General features: G+C 47.5%; 1 protein-coding gene across 2 annotated transcripts in view; it reads right to left on the bottom strand.

Annotated features, from left to right (window-relative positions):
• Nucleotides 1–22,750, bottom strand: part of ACTR10 (actin related protein 10) — a 68,894-nt gene that overhangs the window by 8,230 nt on the left and 37,914 nt on the right. For both annotated transcript variants that reach the window (XM_085887192.1, XM_085887194.1), the window contains exons 7-10: nucleotides 13,652–13,731; nucleotides 12,830–12,865; nucleotides 10,047–10,126; nucleotides 8,524–8,597 (exon numbers count right to left, since the gene is read on the bottom strand). In XM_085887192.1, the coding sequence (XP_085743318.1) occupies nucleotides 8,524–8,597; nucleotides 10,047–10,126; nucleotides 12,830–12,865; nucleotides 13,652–13,731 (270 nt within the window). The remainder of the gene's footprint in view (nucleotides 1–8,523; nucleotides 8,598–10,046; nucleotides 10,127–12,829; nucleotides 12,866–13,651; nucleotides 13,732–22,750) is intronic.

The raw sequence follows: 22,750 nt of genomic DNA, 5'->3' as shown, positions 1-22,750 counted from the left end.
CTTCATTCCTTGCCTAAAAAATCCAACTATTACAGCGCTTCTTCTCTCCATGCTCTGAATTCGCCTTCATTGCATCCATCAAGAATTGTGTTAAATCGCATCTCTGACCTAAAACTTTTAAAAACCACAGTTTGCCATGGATGCTCGCTTTCCATCAACCATTCTTTTTTCCAACTTCAGTGCCAACTCACCCCCTCACCCCTCACTCTCACTCTCAAAGCAACCATCCCACTCTTCTCCCTCCAAGCCTCCCTCTCACCTCTTTCAAAAATTCCCCCTCACCTTTCTCCCACCTTTCATCCCCCTCACTCTTCCTTCTCTAAGTTGCCCCCCTCTCATCCACCAACCTGCCTCCCTCCACTGCCCTCTCACCTCCATCTCTTCACTCCACCTCCTCAAATACTCAACTGCCATCTTCCTTGTCTCTTGTCCCCCCTCTCTCCCAGCACCACAGAGCCTTTTCTCCTCCTCATTCGGCCCCCCCCCCCCGCTATTCTGCAATCCCCCACACTCCCTCCGCAACCCCCCTTCCCTCCCCCCTCGTCCCTCGTCCTACCCTCCCCCGCCCCTCCACCTCCTGCACCCAAAGCCTCCTCCCCTACCTCTTCATTAAAAGTGTGGACCTCAAATATCCGGGGCCTTCGCTCAAACCTTTCAGATCTTTCCATGCAGGTTGCCACTGACAAACCAGACATTATCTGCCTAACAGAAACTTTCCTCTCCCAAGACGTGTCTGACTCCCAAGTATCTCTCCCTGGTTACTCCCTCTTACGGTATGACAGACCTGAGCCTCGTCCTGGTGGAGGTGTTGCTCTCTTCATCAAAGACTCTATTCCTCACTCTCCCTGCACTGCTCTCACTCCCCCACACCCCCAGGAATACCTCTGGCTTCGGCTTCCCCTCCACTCCCACCTCATGTTTATATGTGTATTGTACCGTCCACCGAACAGTGATGACTCCATCTACACCTCACTCTCCGAAAACATGGACCATCTTCTATCTTCTCATCCAAACTCTCTCTTCCTCTTATGTGGCGACTTCAATTGTCATCACGCCAGTTGGCTAGGTGTGGGTACCTCTCTCACCTGCCATGGGACATCAGCAAAAGCTTTCTGTGACTCATTGGGACTGACTCAATCGGTCAACTTCCCGACCCGGATCTCAACCAATGGTACTCCATCTCTTCTGGATCTGATTTTGACAAATTTCCCTGACAATATCTGCTGCTCTTCCTTCGCTCCAATTGGTTCTTCTGACCACGTCCTTGTTAAAGTGGACATCTCTCTGGCTGTTATCAGAGAACCACCTCACCGCCGTCGAGTCTGGCATTTCACTCAAGCCGACTGGCAGGGTCTCCGAGCAGCCATCAAACTTACAGACTGGTCTCCTATCACTACTTTCTCAAACATCAACTCATCCTGGGAATTCTTTCAAAGAAACTTGCTCTCCCTCATGCACAGATTTATCCCCTCTCGTGTTCAGTTGTCTTACCCTTCCTCCCGCCCTTGGTTTACTGAAGCTTGTGGCGAGGCAGTTGTCCTGAAACAACTTGCCTTTGCCTCATGGAAAGCTAACCCAACTGAGGGCAATCTCAGTTCTTTCCACAAAGCTCGGAACAAGTGTGTATCTACCCTCAGGAGAGCCAGAAAACAACATCTTTCTCATCTCAAGTCTGAACTCTCAAACCTCTCTCCCTCCTCAAAATCCTGGTGGCGTTTAATCAAATCTGTTTCTGGTGTATGTTCCCCCTCCATCCCCTCCCTTACCTCAAATGGCCGCACTGCTGATTCCACACGTGATAAAGCTGAATGTCTAAACTCGGTGTTTGCAGCTAAATCTTGTGTCCCAAACCCATCACTATCTCTACCCACTTTACCCAGTCGCACCCAACTGTCCCTGGACTCTGTATCCTTTTCTCCTGACAAGGTGGAGAGCTTGCTTTCAAACCTCGAGTCAGATTCTGCAACCGGTCCAGACGGCATCAGCCCACGTGTCCTCAAAGCCTGCTCTTCTGCTCTTGCTCACCCTCTCTCTGTTCTATTCACCCTCTCATTTTCCCAAGGTCATCTGCCATCTGCTTGGAAATCTGCTAACATCACTGCCCTGCATAAAAAGGTGCAAAAACAGATCCCTGTAACTATAGACCAATCAGCCTTCTCCCAATCATCAGCAAGGTTATGGAATCCATCATCGCTTCAGACATGAAATCCTTCCTCTTCTCCAATGGCTTGATTTCCAATCATCAATTTGGTTTCAGACCAGGTCACTCTACCCTAGATATGCTGCTACTGCTCTCCCATCAATGGATGGAGGTCCTCAATGCCAGACAGGAAATCCGAGCCGTATCCCTGGACATATCACGTGCTTTTGACACAGTCTGGCACCCTGCCCTACTCACCAAACTCTCTTCCCATGGTATTCAAGGCCATCTCCACTCATGGCTCGCAGACTTCCTCTCCTGTCACAGTCAACGTGTGGCCCTAAATGGAGTTCTTTCATCCCCTCTTCCTGTGCAGGCTGGAGTTCCTCAAGGTAGCGTTCTGGGCCCTGTTCTTTTTCTGGTTTTCATCAATGATCTCTCGGACTCTCTGGAAAATCCTCTATTTCTCTTTGCCGATGACTCCACCCTCTGCCGTACCATCTGTCATCCCTCAGACCGGCAAGCAGCAGCTTCTTCGCTCACTGCAGATCTGGATAAAATCACAAACTGGTCCAACACGTGGAACATGTCTTTCAATCCAGACAAATCTCACACTCTCACTATGTCTCTTCGAAAGGACCGTTTACAAAACCCCCCCATCCACTTTCTCAACAATCCTCTGGAAGAAGTCTTTTCTTTCAAGCTTCTAGGTCTCACTATCTGCCATGACCTTTCCTGGGAAAGTCACATTTCCAACCTTGCCTCAAAAGCCAGTCGCCGACTGGGAATCCTCCGTCGTGCAAAGTCCTTCCTCGGCCCTCTTGAGCTCCTGACCACTTACAAAGCTTTTGTCGGTAGCCTGATGGAGTACTGCTCTCCCCTCTGGGCTGGTGCTCCTGCCTCCCACCTTTCTCGACTTCACGCTGTTGAAACCAGGGCTTTTAAGATCATTGGCATCTCCCGCAATGAAGCTGAGTCTTTGGGCCTCTCACTCAATCACCGCAGGTTGGTCGGTGGTCTTTCTGTCTTCTACCGACTCCTCTCCAGCCTTGCCCCCCCTGCTCTCTCTGTGATTTGTCCCAACCACATTTCCACAGGGCGCTCAAGGTCCGCCAACAACCCCCTTCTGGTAAAACTACCAAAATCACGAATCACTGCTCATCTTCACTCTTTCATTCCTCTTTTTTCCCGCCTTTGGAATAAACTTCCTCACTCTATTCTTTCCCATTCTTCCCTTCAGGCTTTCAAAACAGCTGTTCACCACCACCTCTTATCTTCCCCCATCCAAATCCTCGATCTTTTCTAACCCCGATAATCCACCCAAGCCCACTTCCTTCAATTCTCCTGCTTTCCTTCCTGAAAGTCCCTTTAATGTCCATCTTCCCCTCGCCATGTTCCCCGTCCCATCCCCATCCCTCTCCCTTCCACAGTTCACCTGTGTCTGTTCCCCAATGTTTTGTCCCTTCCACTCCCGCCCCTCTTGTCTCATGCCTCCTTGCTGTGAGTTGTGTGTTAGCTCTCATACGAGCCTCGACCAAGGTATACAAAAAAAAAAAAAAAAAAAAAAAAAAAAAAAAGCCCCACGTCTCGAGGAGTTCCCCACGCGAACACATGTGCTCTGTCCGTTGGAGCTGAACACACCCGCTCGCATGGAGAACCCATCCGGTCCAAATCCGAAATCCTGCCTAAACTTTGTCCGTCCGCAGGATCGGCAAATCCACCGCGTGCGTTTCCGGACCGGGACTTCACTCCCGCAAGCGAACACGTGGGGGCCTCGTGCGTTGCACAGCACGGACCTCGCGCTCGCAGCTGGGTGAACCCGGCACGGTCCCCGAAACCTCTACAGCCGCTACTCGGCTTTTGTCCCTCTGTCGCCGTCGTCGTCTCCATTCGACACACGCACACCTGCGTGTTACGACGCTCACAGTCCATTCCATCACATTCACATTCACACCAGGAGACGCGGCTGCATGTTCACACGTGCCGACTGTCATCTCCCTTACATACCGCTCTCTCACACACACGGTCTCCCTTGCACTCGGCCGTTCACTCACGCATGCCACCTCCCTCGCACACGTGGCTCCATTCACTCGCGGCGTCTCATCCACACACGGCGTGCTGGGAAGCACGCCCTTCGGCACACTTGCCACCACACCACTCACACACGGGGGCGCACTCACACACGGGGGCACACACACACACAGGGACAGCCACACTGGGGATTCGTGTCCCCACAAGAGTCTGCGGGGCCTCTATACCCCCCAAGCTTTCCGTGCACCTATCCACAGCACTCCTCCCCTCGAACTCACAAAGCACGACCGAACCCACCTGGACGTGACTCGCCTCAAGGGGGCATACTCCCTCCCCTCGTTCCTGGAGGAGGCTATCCCGCTGCTCGCACTGGGTCTCCACCCAGTCCGCCAGCTCCCCCTCATGGTCCTCCACTACCTATGTGTGTGTGCGCGCGTCTCTAACCCCGTCATTATCATGCAGTCTCTCCTCTATTTTTTCTGTCTCCCGTGTCTCTATACATTTTCTCTCCTTGTTCCTTATTTCTGTCTCTTCCTGGCTCCATTTTGCTTCCCATCTGAGTCGTTCTTTCTCTCTGAGCCCCATAAGCTGTTCGTTCTCCCTCCGGAGCTCCTCAATCTCCGTTGACTCCAATCTCGCTCTCCGTTTTAGTTGTTCAATTTCACACTCATATAGTTGTTGTTTTCTATAGCCTGGTGTTGGCTTAGTGGTTAGGGTGGTGGCTTGGGATCCCAGGGTCCTGAGTTCAAGCCCCGTTGGCTGCTGAATTAACACCAGGGGGTTGACTCAGCCTGTCATCCTTCCGAGGTCGGCGAAATGAGTACCAGTGTACTGGTCCCGGTGTATGCCCCGGTAAGAATAGGTGTACCATATCCCTGTGTGTCGTAAGAGGCGACCAGGGTTGGCGTCAGGAAGGGCATCCGGCCATAAAAAAAACATTGCCTCAAGAAAAAAAGCCCAACCCCTGCACAGCAGGGAAAAATGGCTGTAAAAACGGTCACATAGTTGTTGTTTTCTCTCCCACTGTTCCTCCGGCTCTTTGTTTTCCAATCTCATTGTTCCTTTCAATTGGCTCATTTCCTTCCTGTGTTTCATTCGCTGTTCTCTCACTACTCTTCCTCGTTTCCTCTCCTGACCTTCCTTCTCCAGTTTCATTTGGTTAATCTCCTTTTTGTGTTTCATTCGCTGATGTCTCATTACTCTTCCTTGTTTCCTCTCCTGTCTTTCCTTATCCAGTTTCATGGTTTTCTTCATTTGGTTCATCTCCATTTTGTGTTTCATTCGCTGTTCTTTGTCTATCTCCTCGCACTCCAGCCTCGCCTTTTCTTTCAATTGGTCAACCTCGGCTTCATGTTCCTTTTGTTTTCTTTCCCATTGTTCCTCTCGTTCATCCTACTCCTGACACCAGTGTTGCGAATTCGCGCCCGCCGGCGTGCGAGCGGCCACGTAACTCGAATCGCGGCACGTCGCCCACCAGACGGACAATTCCGTCGTGACCCTCTCGGACTAACGCCGGGAACTAGTCATGGGTGGGCCTTTCAGCCTCACCACGATCGTGCCAATCGGCCCCCCACATGGGATAGGGTTGTTCGCCAAATTCGACCTACCTAAGTACCCACACGGAGGGTAGACCGGGCGATCGCACCTCGCCGCAGGTCGACTTCGGACACGGGCCACTTAAAGCGACCCGTTCCGTACTATCGGGATAACCGAGCGGTGTTATCGTCAACCTCGACGGTTCCGATTAATTATCGGGCGTATTTAGCCCACTACCAACCCTTAACGTGAAGTAAGATGGAGATTCAATTAAAGAAAAGACGAAGCGAAACGGGAAAAACAGTTCAACATGAGGCACATTTATTCCGCGGAACACAGATAGCACACATATACAATTACAACAATTATGCACCAAAAGCAAATGTAACAAAAGGAACACAACAATGCAGATCTACTACCGACTACGCGAGCACACGGCAACACTTACACAGTTTTACTTTACAGACGGCGCTGACAACACATATACTCAAAAGCAAAAGAAAAGGGCCACCCTCAAATACAAGGGGGCAGACGGGGCCTGGGGCGCGAGACCGCGTGGAGCCTACCCGTCTTGTGATGAGCCGCAAATGTCGCGGCGGTGCCCCGACTCCGCGCTCCTCCGCGGGTTTCGTTGGCACTGCTGGGAATAGGGTGGGAACGGGGCTCCCTTTTCGCACTATCTCAGCGCGGGGGGGAAACAGGGGGGGTTGTTGATGCTCTGGGGAAAGAGGATAGCTGGCTTGCTTGGGTCCCGCGATGAGCGACTCCACTGCGACCTCGACTGCGTTCCCCTCTCTGCAGCTCCCCGACAGACTCTGAACCCCGACAGACCGACTCTCCTCCAGACCCGTCTTGACTGCTGCTGCCACACTCTGCTGCTGCCACACCTCTCCAACTCGCCCGAGCCCGAAACAAAAACTGACTGAATTCGCCCCGCGCTAGGCGCTTTATAGTACGGCAGGAGAAACCATATGCAAATTTCCGGATCAGGATGAACTCAGGGGCAGAGCCACGCTCGCCCATTGGACGGAGGAAAAGTGGGCGTGAACCTCCCCTGATCCTCGAATTTGCATATATCGATTCTACTCCGACGCGCCTGGAGGCGGGGCCAAATCGCCCCGCGCTTAATGATTGGACGGATCGGAAGTGGGTGTGAATCATTCCTGATCCGACTTCCCCTCGGAAAGGCCGCTCTTTGTACCCGCGGCTCAGCGCGCGTCCCGCACGAGGCCAGGACAGCCTGACGCTCGGCGTTCACAAGCGGCGCGGGAATGGCCGCAGAAGGAGGAGAGGTGAAGGTGGTGGAGGGCCTAAAGTGGCGGTGATGGCCATGGTGATGCTTGGAATGGCGGTGATGTGACGTTTACGGGAGCGAGTTGTGAAGGTAAAGGTCGTGGCTGGTGGCGTTGTTGTTGTTGTGAAGCGGCGTTGCGGTTGGTGGTTGTTGTGTGATGGAGGTTGAGACGTGGTTGGTTTAAAATAAAGATAGAACAGAAAAACGGCTATCTTAAAGGGTCGCAGCCCGAATGAATCACATTTATTCCCTCTAAACAACGGGTTTGGGGCTAACTACACATGTACTTACAGAGATACCTCACCTACGGGACCTGAATGGTGGTTTGCGAATTTCCTCAACCACAACAATATATATATATATATATATATATATATATATATATATATATATATATATATATATATATATATATATATATATATATTGTTTTTAGATCCTCGAGGAGGATCTCGAAGTCTTACTCACGTTGTTGTTCTTGTGGACTTTTTTCGATCCTTGTGGAGGATCTCTAAGTCTTACTCAAGTTGTTGTTCTTGTGGACTTTTTTAGATCCTTGTGGAGGATCTCTAAGTCTTACTCACGTTGTTGTTCTTGTGGACGTTTTTAGATCCTTGTGGAGGATCTCTAAGTCTGACTCATGTTGTTGTTCTTGTGGACTTTTTTGTTTCACAGCATACAGTTTTCATCGAAACTTCCTGAAATTTGGCATACATATGTAAAAATACCCTGCGCAGACAGTAACGATCTCTGAATTTGAAAATTCCTCCTAGAAAAAAAGTTATGACGTCAAAATATCTCCGCTAATGGAAATCGCCTAAAAAATTACCTCCAAAACTCGGCAAGCTTTTTGAATTCTGTTTGCGGGAATCGAACAGAGCATTAGCAGAGATGAAATACCGCACATATGATACATCACGATGACATCATATCAATTTTTATGACGTCATTCCTATTTTTTGACATTTTTTGTTTCACAACCGAGAGTTTTCATTGGATCTTCGTGAAACTTGCCATGTATATGCAGAAAGCCCACGCGCAGGCAGTAACCATCTCCGATTTTGGAAATTCTTCCGAGAAAAAAAGTTGATGTCATAATATCGCCGCTAATGGAAATCGCCTATACCATTATCTCCGAAACTCGGCAAGCTGTTTGAATTTTGTTTGCAGGAATCAAGCTGGGCATTAGCACAGGTAATTTATCGCAAACCTGATACATCGCAATGACGCCGTATTCGTTTTTATGATGTCATCATTAAGAGGACGAGGATCTTAGCTCATTCGAGCTTGTTTTTTTACAAATTCCTCTTTGGTCGATCCAAGTGCTGAGCAAAACTGTGCGTCTGGTGGATGTGATCACACATCACATGGAGTGAACCCTTGGCTTTGTTGTAAAGATATTTGGCACTGGAAAACCCAAGAAACGTGCAAAAGGTCACTCTGCAAGGTTATGTTGAAATATTATGTGACAAAGAACTAACTTTCACATCAATAAATTGCAACAAATTTAAACATCGTTTACCTGATTTCTCCTTTGATGTGCAAAATTTGACCACCGTCGATTGGGTACTGAACACCAGGAGGGGGCTTGGGGCGCTGGAAACAGGTGCATATGAATCAAAATGAACATGTGATCATAATATAAACATCAAACGTTTAATCAATGAAGATACACACTAAGGATTAGGAATGATAAGGGAATGTACACATTCTCACACACTCCTGAAAAATCTCAAACAAATGCCTCATTGCACAGATATAAGAGGAAAACTCCACTTACACCCCGTACTTTAACCCCCAGCTTCATTGGGAATTGAAACTAAATAAAAGATTTCATTGAAAGTACACAAACTCCGTTATATGGCCTTCTGGTTCACACTTGATCAATAGCCAAGTTGTTTTCCCATGAAAACGACATGAAGTAAACAAGGGGACAACAGGAAAAACTGGGGGGGGGGGGAGGAAGGGGGGAAATCTTTCAACACTTCCATTTTACAAAACCAAACCTGGAAATTAACTGTAAATCTGTTTCAATTTTAAAATACCTTTCGAGGACATTTGGCCTCTGGTGAGATTATTGGATTAAATGTTTAATAAGGATAAGGCCAAAAAAAAAAAAAAAATGTTGCATTGGCGTAACGGGTCACTGAAAAATAGGGTAGGTCGGTCGGGATCTTTTTTTTTTTTTTCTCCTAATAAATCCCTCCCAAAATCTCCCCCGGCTCGAGTACCACCCTTTTTGTCGGCGGGTTCTGTCCGAAACACTTCCGGGTTTTTGCGATCGCGATTGCAATCAACAAGATACTTGAAAACGATAGCAAAACAACAAAAATAGCAATAAAATAGGGTCGGCAAAATTTTTCGATAGCAAAAAAACAAAAAAAAAAACGTAGGGTCGGCGGAATTTTTAGGGTCGGGCGGGTTACGCCAATGCAACATTTTTTTTTTGGCCTAATGGTAATCTAACTCACCAGAGAAGGTGATGGGGAAGAAATTTTGTACATTTTAAATCTCGAGCTCGAGGATGATGCACCTTTCTTCATCCTCAAAGTAATAACATCATGATTAATAAATTAATGGCATCATGCTCAGCGTTGCTGTCCATCATCAAGACATGGCAAAACAATTAAAGAGCAACTCCATAGCAACAATGCAAAGTCATTAATGTGGGTGAACAGCACGCTTGAGCACAGCTTCCTTTGGGAGAGCTGCTCACCCGATTGAAACAGCAATGGTGACGATGACCTGTGCGAGGCACGCCGACCAACCCTTCCGACCATGTGGTTTTCACAGCGACTAGTGGTGCCACCACTAACCTTGCATCATCAAAGGCACAAGTACCGTGTCCGACAAAAACCGAATCTCAGCGATAAAATGATGTTTGAAGAAAATTTAGGATGACACTGGATTATCATTAGAAAAAACTTTGGACGACACAGGAGCTGGGTGTTCGGTATTCAATTAAGACCTACCAAGAGCCCCCCACCGAATGTTTAAGACTAATAAATATGGCAGGCGCGTTTTTCTGGTGAAAGCAAACCGTACCTCTGATGTAGTTTCTGTTGGAAATCGTGAAGCCTGCAGCTTTAGGCCACGGTTATGATCCGACACAAAGCACATCCGCACTGTCACGCACGGATGCACAGACAAACTTCAGGTGTTTACAAAAGTCCCAGATACAATAAAACATTCGCAATGAATCACTTTAAAACAAAATAGGATACATTACAATCGTATGAACCTAAAAATCAGAATCAATACAAAACATTCAATTTGTAAAATAGGATAAAGGTGTACATTTAACCGGCATCTCAAATCACCACAGTGTTGACACAGGTGTAATATCTTTGACATAACATGCAAAAAGTGCACGGTTAACCAACATAAACACTCTCCCTCTCCTCTTCTTTTTGCCCACCACAACCCGTCCCGATAGACCAGGGGCCCCAGTCACTACGGAGTGCGATATTTCGATTTTCGTATTGTGGTCATCATCATTGGCAATCGACTGAAATCTGCTCTGGTGATCCACTACAATCTGATAGAAACACCCTCTCATTAAGGGAGCGGTTTTTAGTTTCTCCTGGACAAGTTGTACAACTTCCGGGAGTTTTATGCATTCTTTTGCGATAACATCCAGTTTTCAAGTTATTCTGTAAAGTGGTTTATTCTATTAAGGTTTTCATCCATCCATCCATCCATCCATCAGGACCATACTCTGTACAGAGCGTCAGTGCTGCCCAAGCGGTCTCCTTGGTTATTGGGCACAATCCTGGACAGGTTGCCACTCTGACACAGGATACCAGCAAGCCGGCACTCGTTTTGCCGACCTCGGAAGGATGACAGGCAGAGTCAACCCCACCTGGTATTAATTCAACAGCTGAGCAGGATTTGAACTCAGGATCCTAGGATCCCAAGCACACCACCCAAACCATGAAGCCGACACCAGGCATGCTTTCAAATAGACATTCTTTTATCTATATAATAATACACAAAAACGACTTGGGGGTCTGCCATAGACATTACACAGGTGCGCAGTTAACCAAAATAAACCCCCTCCCTGCTGTCTTTCGCCCGCCACCACCCATCCCGATGGACCGGGGGCTCAGCTCATGACAGAGCATGGCATTTAGATTTTCATGCCCAGTCATCATCATCGATGATCGACTGAAATCTGCTGCAGTGATTGCCATTGCTCTGCAGGTGCATCCCATTGATCGGTATTGTGATGATCATGACAGAGAACAGTGTGTGTGCATCTCCTCCCCAGGCCCACAGCACACTCTCTTCTTCAGGTAATTACCTTATTCAAAGAATCTAGCTCCATTTATTTTTCAACGGGTGACTGCTCGTTCTATATATAATGGAGCAGGTGTTTTTATGTCCACTCTCTACCCATTGGTTGGACAGGTGGCCTGACACTACATACAATTGTAACCTGAAAAAGGAACTCGTACGTCAACCATTTTGTTTTTAGAGTAAGCCGAAGACATCTTCGGAAGTGTCATATTCACAATCGCCATGTCCTCCGTACAAGTTTTCCATTCAGTTTCAAACAACTAAAGCAACTGTTAAAAGGATCATCAAACATTGAAAGGTTGGAACTGATCGGTATCATGGGCCAAGTGAAGGAGACAGTACGTATAGACCTTCGGCTTCAAGCCTCTGGTGGCAGCCTGTGGGCCAGTGCAATTGAAATTTTTAGAGCTGTATAACCATGATGTATTATACTGTCTACTCACAAGAGCAGTCCACAGGTTTTTGCTTCAATCACCTAAACCGGGTTCGTTTTATTTTCAGGATCGCTCGAGGTAGCGGTCTGTTACCTATACACCACCCAAATAAAGGGTTGCATCAGAAGAACGCATTGCATACTTGAAACAAGATTGCCGGTCGGGCGGGTACACTGATAGTTTAATCAACAACACTAAAAGCTTTACCTTCTCCTTGACAAGAGGAGAGGATTGTTTTTGTGACTCGATAACATCCGAATCCAAATCCCATGGTATCCAAACCTCACCGCACCAAGCCAGGGATCCGTGCCCAGACGAATCGTACATCGTACACCCACAATCAGCACTATGTCTAAGCATTAATGCAACATTCGGTGGTTGGAGTGTTCAAGACAAAAAAAAAATGCAGACCCATCTAAAGCCTCTTTAAAGCATTCATGTATCATTAATTTTCATTGGGAAGGATTCAATACTTCTGTGCAATATTTCTTTCACTAAAACATTACATGAGAAAAACGGTTTCATTGCTCGTGGTATGTCTGAACACACTTAAAGAAACGAAACGGCAACCAACATTGTCTCAAATGGGAAATGCTACTTGTGCTTGTGTTCCAAGAACTCGTGAAATTAAAACTTCGCCGCGACAATAACTGCTGCTGTGCGTGCGTACAAAGTGCCAAACACTGGAGGCTTTGATACCTGGAGACTGTGCATGTAATTCAACGACCTTTTGATTGTACTTGGCGGTTTTGAACATTGGGGCTCGCACGAGTCACGATCCTTTCACTTTGATGCCGTTTTAGAAAACACCATCCAGCTAGTACGGAGCCGAGTACGCGCGTATAGACGAGGATGCCAACGACAGGAAGCAAGTTACCCCTAACCCTAACAGCTCGTTAAATAAGAAATCGAACAGGTCTGGATTGAAGGGCTGAACAATTAAGTAAAATGTGAAACATTTTCCACGCTGAAACAAAGCATTATTGGAACACACATTAAGGAAGCAGTTATCCACAGGTGAAGCAGTAGCCTCATCAGTAAAATCCCTCAAACGCTGCGTCAATACCAGAAACTCCTCCAACATGCTGCCCTTACCTTTTATGTCCTCGATCACCTTTTCCGACAACAAAGCTGAAAAAAATAACATCGGCCAAAAGATCTCGTGTCAAGTTTAAAGCAGAAACGTCCATCATAATTCACAACAATGCTCCCGATAAACCTTGCAAAGATTTTTCTACCGTTATCTAATGGTTGTCTGTGTGCTATACTGACCACCTAACGACGGAGACTCCAAAATAGTGCAAGAAAATGTGAGGCAGGTGCATCCACAAAATTACCCTCATGGACAATTTGATACACTCAATTTCCATGGGAGGGATTCATCAATAATGGCAGGTTAACATACTTGGCAGGAAACAGAACTGTCACACAAACGAGCTGCATCACAGTGTGTACAACCAGGTACATGGGCTGTATGAGAGCGAGCTAATTTGCCAAACTGCAGATATGGATGAATAAATTTGATTCCATAGATAAAGAAAGATAAGTGGGAAAGAAGGAATGTTGGGGGAGGAGGAATACCAACAGACTTGTGTGTTTATGAGATCACCAACACCATGCTCTGTAGATAGCGAGACTTAACTTACCAATACCAAGGCAAGTGATCAAAGACGATCACATTCACACCAACAAAATGATCAGTCAAACTAAATCCCACGATCAGACTTACTTTGGGTGAACATAGAAGGAAAGAATACATATTAACCAATATTGCTTAACATGATACAAGGCCACGAAAGGCCATTCGTTTCAACAAACCAGTATGAAGACTTGTACACAGAACAGATGATTGAAAGGGATGGTTCTGTAATGTAGAATGCAAGTTGTGGGAAACGACAAATTAAAACTCAAACTCACACGCGATAGAATGCAAACTCTGTGCTGTACATGTGGCAATGTCCACCGTGCAGCTCTCATGTAGTCGTGAGGAGAGTTCTCTGCACAGGGGTGAGCAAGGGTTGAGGGAGGAAGTCGTAATCATAATCTTTGTAAAATTGTTTCACATTTCTCCCATTACATTTTGACAAGACACCCTTGACCTTGGTGTGGGTTTGATTCCCGCCCAGACATGACGAGTTGGTGTTTCAAATGCAGGGCGAGGCATCAAAGTGTGTGTCGTCCCTCAGATTGACGTTAAACTGGGCATCCTTGCACCTACTGACATGAGTTTCGTTTACATCTGGTGTGGGAGCATGCACCAGAGCAGCACTTTGCCATTTCCACCGGTACTCCAGGGGTGTCCATCTGGCCATCCCCCAGGCAGATATCCAGCCCATCCCCATCTCCTTGAGACTGATCAACCTGCTGCAACCATGAGGCACGTGGTCAGCCCATTGGCCTCCTCCACTCACAAGCCCTCCTCACTGAGCGAATCTGGTGAGTAGGATCAGCGTTGGGAAAACAAGCCACATGTCCATACAGCCGCAACTGAAACTCATGGACAGGTAACAAATCTCATCTGAGTCTCTCTTCGCAAACAATCATGAAATGCAAGGTCTTGACCAGTGATAGCCAAGTATTCCCCAAAGAGACCCGGTACCGAAAGAGTTACGGCTCATTCTCAGATTCTTGGTCAGAAACAAAGTCTCACATCCATAGAGCAAGACTGGAAGCACCGAGGACTTTAAGGCTCGGACTTTCGTCTTCCTGCATAGGTACCAACCGCGCCACGCCCCATGGTCCAGTGAATCCATGACTTGGTTAGGGAATTTTAGCAAATTGTATTGACCATCTGTGAAAAAATTGCTTACCAAAAATTTCTTCACCAACGTATTCATCTAGGTGTCCACTAACACCTATCAATTCGTGCAAACCCAAATCCTTGTGGAAAATTCTGGGGAGTCAATCAAAGTTCGGGTGCTCAGAGGGCCTGTGCGAAAAAAAATCGGAAAATTAACTTTGCCAATATTGACTTGTGGGATGTCTCACTAGAGGTTTTTTGGGGTGCTGAATTGATTCCCACCATTATTTTTGAGAGAAAAACACTCCTTGATCATATAAAATGTATTTTATTGACATTTTTAACAGAACTGTGCTCAATGGAAATGTTGCTTCGTCAGCTTTTACAACCTTATTCATCAAACTCCCCAGTATCTTTCTCACTCCTCTTGTCATCCAGCTGGTTTATGTTCAGGCAAGAGTTACCATGACAGATGCCGCAAGCAGAAATACACTTGACTCCTTGCTTTTTACAGCAGCACCTGAGTGAGCTGCAGTTCCCCGCACAGTTGCAGCTGGCAAACGTCAGGAGGTAGTCTGGTGCAATGGCGTCTGTAGAAGGGACTGGTGCATATCCTTGCTCAGTGAGTGGCCATCCATAGTCCCGGGCATCCAACGATGGACTTTGCAGCATCAGTCAGTCTCTAGTCTGGAGGTAAGCTCGGAGAGAATGCTGTGCTGCAGCTCCTGTTGTCGGGGGGAGTTTCTCAGGTTTTATGCTCCCAGTAGCAGCTCGCTTGCTGAAGATGTCGAATCTCAAGTCTTCCAAGTCTTTGGAGGATTTCCCATGGAACATGAGAATGAAAAGATCACAGCCTGCTTTAATGATATCACCTTTCTCAGCTCGGATGTCCATAAACACGTCCATTGCCCTCTCTGCTTCATCAGTCTTGCAGAGCTTGCTTAGCAAAGTTGGTTTGCTAAACCCAAAAATTGCAGACACTGTATCGCAGCCAGAGAAGCTGTGCAAGAAGATGAGATACCTCCGGTATATCTCTGGGAGGGCCTCCCGGATCTTTCCGACATCGTAAGATGTTTCTTTGGCTGTCGTGAGGAAGATCGGATGGTCTGCAACATGATGAATCAGCATAACCAGGACGTCTGTGTCCTCAGCAGTCACCTCGACAGGGGACTCTCTTGCCTCATCTAGAGCTGCGCGGACGATGGAGGTGTTGGCATCATCGGAGCATTGCTGTACACAGATTCCATTCCGACTAAATGTCTCAAGGCCCGGTCACACCTTGACGTTTTAGCCAGCGATGGCAACGTGTTAAAATGTATGTAAAACGCTGGCTTACGTTGAACTTTTGATGTTTTTTTTTAAAGATTCGGACGTATTCATAGCGACTTGGTCTTATGTATAACGCATTGGTAACTACACAGAACGTTTCGTTGTGTTATAGATAACTTATACCAACGAATGCTGAACCTGTTGTCGGCCTACACAACCGATGCCCAACGATAGTCTAACTCAGGCATAGCGCGTTGCACGCATCGCCGACGATGTCGTGGCGTAGCCTATTAAAAAGCTGACGCACAACGATTCAAATCATAACTGCCGTAGAAATGGAAGGGTCAAAATCGCGGTCGCACCTTGGCGATCTTGCCAGCGTATGCCGACGTAACAAAAAGTGTGTCTAAAACGTTGGGGCACGTCGAATACGGTATGGGTAAGTTTGGTATACGCGAGTAGAACGCTAAATACGCTATCATAAGTCGTAGTAAGTAGAGTACGTCAAGAAATTTTGAACATGTTCAAAATTTTACAACGTACTCGGCGTATGACACACGTTCCGCATGCGATGGGGATAAGTTTTACACACGATATGTGGACGCTTACACACGTCCACAAAGTCTACTTATAAGCTACTCATAAGTCGAAACACGTCGCGGTAATGTCTTTTTTACGCGAAACTTATTTCTAACTTATGTTTGACGTGCTTTGAACCAATTCTTTACGTAGCCCCAACACACATCGACGTATGTAGACGTATTCCAGTGACGTCTTCCGGTCGACAAAAAAAATAAATGAACGTGTTTCTAGGTTACAACTGCCATATAAAGACGTGTTCCCAGCGGTTTTGGGAATTGGTATATAAAAATGGTGTTCATAAAAGGGGAACCCAACAGTGTTTTCGAGTCCTTTTTGAGTCGATGTCCATGTCAGCAGTAACAGTATCAGTATCAGTATTACTATTAGTATTAGTACTAGTAGTAGTTTGTTCATGTTGGCAGTAGTAGGTGGGTGTGAGGGGGAGGGTGTGGGTTATGATGGATCGTCCTTGCGTCCGCGTGTCCACGGGTAGGTTCATAGGCTGCCACTCAACGATTTAAATGGCTGCATCTCCACTATTGAAAGTAGACGCTTGCGCTCAACAATTGGATTTTTTTTACACTCAACGACTTTTAAACGGTACCACTCAGCTAGTTTCATTGTTTACAATGAACGATTTAAATTGCTGTCACTTGCCTTTGTTTTTTGTTTTTTTTGACGCTGGGGTTTGGAAATTTGAAACGTTTCTTCTGAACGTGTTAAAACGCTCAAACTCGACTATTTTAAATAGACACTGCCGATGGACAATTGGAATCATAGCCAAGCTAGACATCGAAGTGTGAACATCCTCGTCATGCCGAAGAAAAGTTTGAAGAATGCTGCAAATAAGTGTCCTGGCCGTGGCCGTGGACGCTGATGCAAGGACGATCCATTATACCGACGTCTTTCAGCCTATGAGTAACTTAAAAGTAACGTCTGTCGACGTGTGGCAACGATCGCGTAACGTGCCAACAACACGTTAATCATAGGGAGGAAATAAGTTTCGGGTACTCTAAACACTACCTCGGCGTGTCTCAACTTATGATTAACTTACAAGTAGCATGTGTTGACGTCTGTCAACGATCGCAGACCGTGCCTACAACTTGTGGCCAGCGTAGCGGAACGTGTGAGTCATACGCCGGCATACGTCGTGAAATTTCAAGCATGAAAAAATTTGAGGACAACCGAAAAGTACAACGTTTAAAGCCAACGTACAACGACGTATGGCAACGTACTACGACGTATGCCAGCATGCTCTCAATGTTATCAAAACTTACCCATAACGTATTCAACGTGTGCCAGCGTTTTAGAAAAAAAATTCAAAAATCGGCATACATTGGCTAAAACATCAAGGTGTGACCGGGCCTTCAGCAAGGAGCAGAACGAGCTGGGCTTTGTTGTTCTTATCGAGGAACTTTTCTCTTGCAATGATGATTTTGAGATCCAGAGAAATCTGAATGTCACACCATGCATTCTTTGTTCGTCTCAAGTGGTCATGGTCCTTGGTGGAGCTGCCATATCCGTCAAAGTCCACCGTTATCCGGAGGCGATGGCTCCCCATGGACTTCACAAACTGGAGGTAGCCCTCGGCAACATCCTTCCAAGTAAGGTAAGCCTCCCACTTGACATTGTGCAGGAGCCACCCACCATCAACCACAAGGCTTGTGCAGGGGGGTTGTTCGACAGGTGCCACACATTCTTTTCAGGGACCTTGCTAGGGCAGCCTTGTCTGGCTTTCGCAACATTTGATTTTTTGTCAAACAGAGACATCGGTTTTGGCGTCAACTCAAAGCGCAGAGCTTCTTTGGTCTTGACTTCACGCTCACTGATGACAATGAGGCAGTTGAATAGCTTCAGTGAGTCAATGACCAGCTTCTCGCCATTGACTTTGGGTCCAGATCTGAGGATTGCAAGTGATTTGACCTTGTGTTTGGTTACCATTGCATCCACAGCAGTTTTCCCATCCATCTTAGCCTGTATGGCTCTGCCAACTTCTGCTTGATCAGCGTTGACTTGGTCTTCGGGAGTGCTGCTGAACCCAGTTGAGAAGGACACCAGTCTTCTTGTCCCGTGTGGCATGGAAAGGGTTGACTTCCTCCAACCACCCAACTATGGTGTTGACAGCATCGTTATCCCTCTTCATTTGGGCTCTTTTAACATCGGTGTGGACAGGTACCCCACATTTGACCATGCTTTTTTCTAGCTTTTGGTGAATGAACGAGAAGTGGTTCAGAGTCTGAACCTAAGACTTACGAGAAGACTCATTCTGAAAGCGGCCTCTGTTTAGACCACCGGAGGATTTTGCCTCACGCATGAGTGTGGTTACATCCTTGTCCATACTGCCCTAAAAATAAGACTTTTTTTGTAAACAACAGACAGGACATGAAATTTTGACACAAAACAGACAGAACACACATATAGTCCATGGGCCCAGGTATATATCAGTACCATCTGAGGAAACCAAACTTTAGGGCTACTAAGTTATTGGTAGGGACTATATGATTATTTCAATATGTGATAACCATTCCAGAAGAGCAGCTTAGTGTATGTATTTTGCATTTTTACCATTTTACCATTCTGAGATATTGACGTTTTGGGGGAAAATCATGTACGTGCCGTCTACCGTCATGTACGTGTACGTGCCACATGTACGTGCCGTCTACCAACACCACGAAAGTCAATGAACTCCGACATCAACTCTTCTGTGCCAGACGGGGAGAGATAGAGTCCAGTCAGCTTCCACCATGTGAAGACTGCCTCTTCATATGCACGTCCTCCATACAAACTACCAGGCTGCTATTTGGAGGTGCTGTCTGCAATGCCAACCCTATGTTCCAAGTCCCAAGGGTTGTGGATGGACCACTGATAATGACGGGAAGCTGGCCATTGAGTGGATGCAGGGTTCTCCAGCACTGGATGCAGTGTTGCAACTGCTTTCCTGCAAGTGTGGACGGTCGTGCAAACTCCCAGACTGCACGTGCCTTGCCAATAGCCTGAAGTGCACTGACATGTGCAAGTTACGAACCTGCAGCAACCAGCCCGCTGATGTCGAGGAAGAGGTTGTAGACCTCGAGGACTCTGATGCTGATAACAGTGATGAAGACTAGACTACTGATCCATGGTGTGAATGTTTTGGCACAATCACAAGGACATTCATGGCTACAAATATGCACGAGTAAAACACTGTACATAAACATGCCACAGTAGCGTGGTGAAATTTGGGTTATCCGTAAATTTCACATTTTGGACGCTTGTTGGAACTAGGGTAGGGGAAGGGCAATTCCTTTAACTGTGGTAAAAACTTGTAAAATGTTCATAAATGTTTTCCTCATACAACACGTGCATGTTGTAGGCTACTGCGGTTCAGTAGCACAACCCAGGGAACTTGTATGACAATATTATAAATTAAAATGTACTGAAAATCACGAATCAGCAACATTTTGATAGGCCCTATTGTTCGCCCCTTTCTGCCATAAAACAAATTCTGCCTTCAGGAATGACAGAAAGGGTTATTCGGATGGTATAAATAAAGCATTTCAGACATGTATTTGTGGTTTGCAGTACATTCTAGCCCCCTCAAAGGGCGGAGGAGCTCCTTGTGAGCCAACGGCCATCCATATCTAGTGCCCAACTGTGTCTGCGGACGTCCTCCTGCAGTTGGGTTACTTCTTATTAGGAGGTTGGTGGCAGGATTTGCACTCCAGCCACCGTAAAACGCTTCATTCCGCAAAACGCAAAAACGCAAAAACGCAAAAAAATCTGAAAACCCACTCCGTGGGAGTACCTCCTGTGCAGCTTCCCTTCGCAGGGCAGCTCACCGGATGATGGGATTGGGGCAAAGCCTTCGGGACCCCCACTCTTTGATAGGAGGGAAACCACGGGGTAACATCCCTGGGACAGATTGCGGGAGAGTGTGTCGGAGTGGTGCTGAGGTGTCGTCCACCAGACGGCGGTCTCCTTGGGTTAACCTGAGGCGGTCCCTTCGGGTGGGTGCCTGGAATGTCCTATCCCTAAGAGAGGATGATCACCTGTCTCTGTTATCATCTGAGCTCAAGCGTTTGGACATCGGGATTGCAGCTCTCTCTGAGGTTCGGAGACCGGATTGCGGCGAGATAATGGTGGGTGGTTACACCTACTATTGGTCTGGTCGCTCTGATGGTTACCATACCCAAGGAGTTGCTGTAGCTGTGTCCAATAAGCTGACCCCAATGATAATTGAGGTAACACCGGTCAACGAGCGTATTATGAGATTAAGGATTCGTCACTCCTTAGGTGTCATTTCCCTGGTCTCTATTTATGCTCCGACTGAGGCGAGTGATCTTACCGTGAAGGATGCATTCTACGCCACACTCGAGTCTGTGGTTGATCAGTGCCCCAGACGAGATACACTTCTAGTCTTGGGGGATTTCAATGCATCGACTGGAACTGATAGGGATGGTTATGAGGTGTGTGTTGGTCCCCATGGGTCAGGAACTATGAACCAGAATAGCACTAAGTTCCTTGACTTTGCAAGAAGTCATGGACTTAGGGTGGCTGGTTCATGGTTTCAGCGCCCGCAAGCTCATCGCTGGACTTGGTATTCCAACGCTGGCGGTGTGGCAAAGGAGATTGACCATGTCCTCATTGACGGTCGTTGGAGGATGATCCAGAACTGCAGGGTCTACCGGAGTGCTCAGTTCCTCAATACTGACCACAGGCTTGTTGTAGCAACTCTAAAGCTGCACCTTAAATCCTGGAGAATGGTACCATCCCAGCCTAGGCTGGATGTTGCCAAGCTCAGGGATGAGAGAGTAGCTGAGGAGTTTGCGAACAGGCTGAGTGGACACTTGGGGGTCTGGGTGCTTTGGGGGTCCTGAAGAGTTGTGGAGCACCTTCAAGACCACCGTCCTTGATGTTGCCGGTGGATGCCTTGGAGTTCACCGCAGGGCAAAGAAGAATTTTGTCTCTCAAGGGACACTGGATACCATTGACCAGAGTCGCAGGGCCAGGCTGAATGGCAGAGCTGAGCTGTTCAGGGAGCTGAGGCGTAAAACTGTACGTGCACTGAGGGTGGACAAGGAGGCCTATGTGCGAGGAATCTGTGAGGGGGTAGAGCATCACCTGTGGACAGGTGATTCTCGTCCCGCTTACAGGGGAATTCGCGCATTACGTTCATCCAAGCCCATCCCTCGGAGCACTGCAGTTCGAGCAGAGAGTGGTAGGCTCTTGACAGAGGAGTCTGAAGTGAAGGCCCGCTGGGCCGGTTACTTTGAGCGGTTGTACCAGGCTGATCCCCCAGCTGTCGAGTTGGACGTCAAGGGTGTTACAATCCCTGTTGCTGACCCTCGAATCAACTGTGGTCCACCATCGCTTGTGGAAACACGGGCTGCGGTGAACCAGTTGAAACGGGGCAAAGCTCCAGGGATCTGTGGCATCCATGCTGAACTTCTCAAGGCTGGTGGAAATGCTGCACTCGCGTCGTTGCATGCAGTTTTGTGCTCTGCCTGGAACACAGGCATCATCCCAACTGACTGGAAGAGGGGCCTTGTTGTCCCTCTCTGGAAAGGGAAGGGTGATCGCCAAGACTGCAACAACTACCGAGGGGTGACGCTGCTCTCAGTGCCGGGCAAGGTCTTTGCTCGGATAATTCTTGATAGGGTTCGCCACCATCTGCTTGAGCACCAGCGTCCAGAGCAGTCAGGCTTTACACCAAAGAGGTCAACGATTGACCGTATCCTTGCTCTTCGTGTCCTCACTGAACGCAGACGAGAGTTTCGGCAGGGGCTGCTTGCAGCCTATGTTGATCTCTGTAAAGCGTTCGATTCAGTGAATCAGGATGTCCTCTGGAGGATTCTTGGTCTTCGTGGGGTGCCACCGAAACTGATCGATCTGATGTCTGAACTCTACTCTGGTACTGAGAGTGCTGTGAAGTGTGGTGGTACCGCCTCTGACTTATTTCCAGTTGTTACTGGAGTTCGTCAGGGATGTGTACTTGCCCCCACACTTTTCAGCACTTGTATGGACTGGATTTTTGGGAGGATGTCGGAGAGATCAAGTTGCGGTGCATCGTTTGGCAATGTCAAGATCTCGGACCTTGATTTTGCAGATGATGCAGTCATCTTTGCGGAGACTTTAGACATCCTCTTGGGGGCCCTCGAGGTGCTGAATGAGGAGTCGGAGCCGTTGGGATTACGGATTTCTTGGGTCAAAACAAAGATCCAGGCTTTCGGTGACATCTTGGATGCTGCTGTCCTGTCTGTGTCTGTTTGTGGTGAGGATGTTGAGGTCGTGGATAGATTCACTTACCTTGGCAGTGATATTCATGTCTCCGCAGGTTGTGAGCCGGAGGTCAATAGACGTCTGGGTCGGGCCTGGGGAGTCATGGATTCACTGGATCATGGGGTGTGGCGCTGCCGGTACCTGTGCGGGAGGACGAAAGTCCGAGT

The sequence above is a fragment of the Eptatretus burgeri genome, chromosome 7 (genome assembly GCF_056783735.1).
Source record: "Eptatretus burgeri isolate ZD-2024b chromosome 7, Ebu_testis_v1, whole genome shotgun sequence".
In the NCBI taxonomy this organism is placed as follows: domain Eukaryota; kingdom Metazoa; phylum Chordata; class Myxini; order Myxiniformes; family Myxinidae; genus Eptatretus; species Eptatretus burgeri.
Note: the sequence above shows the minus strand (reverse complement) of the source record. Positions and strands in the feature narration are given on the sequence as shown.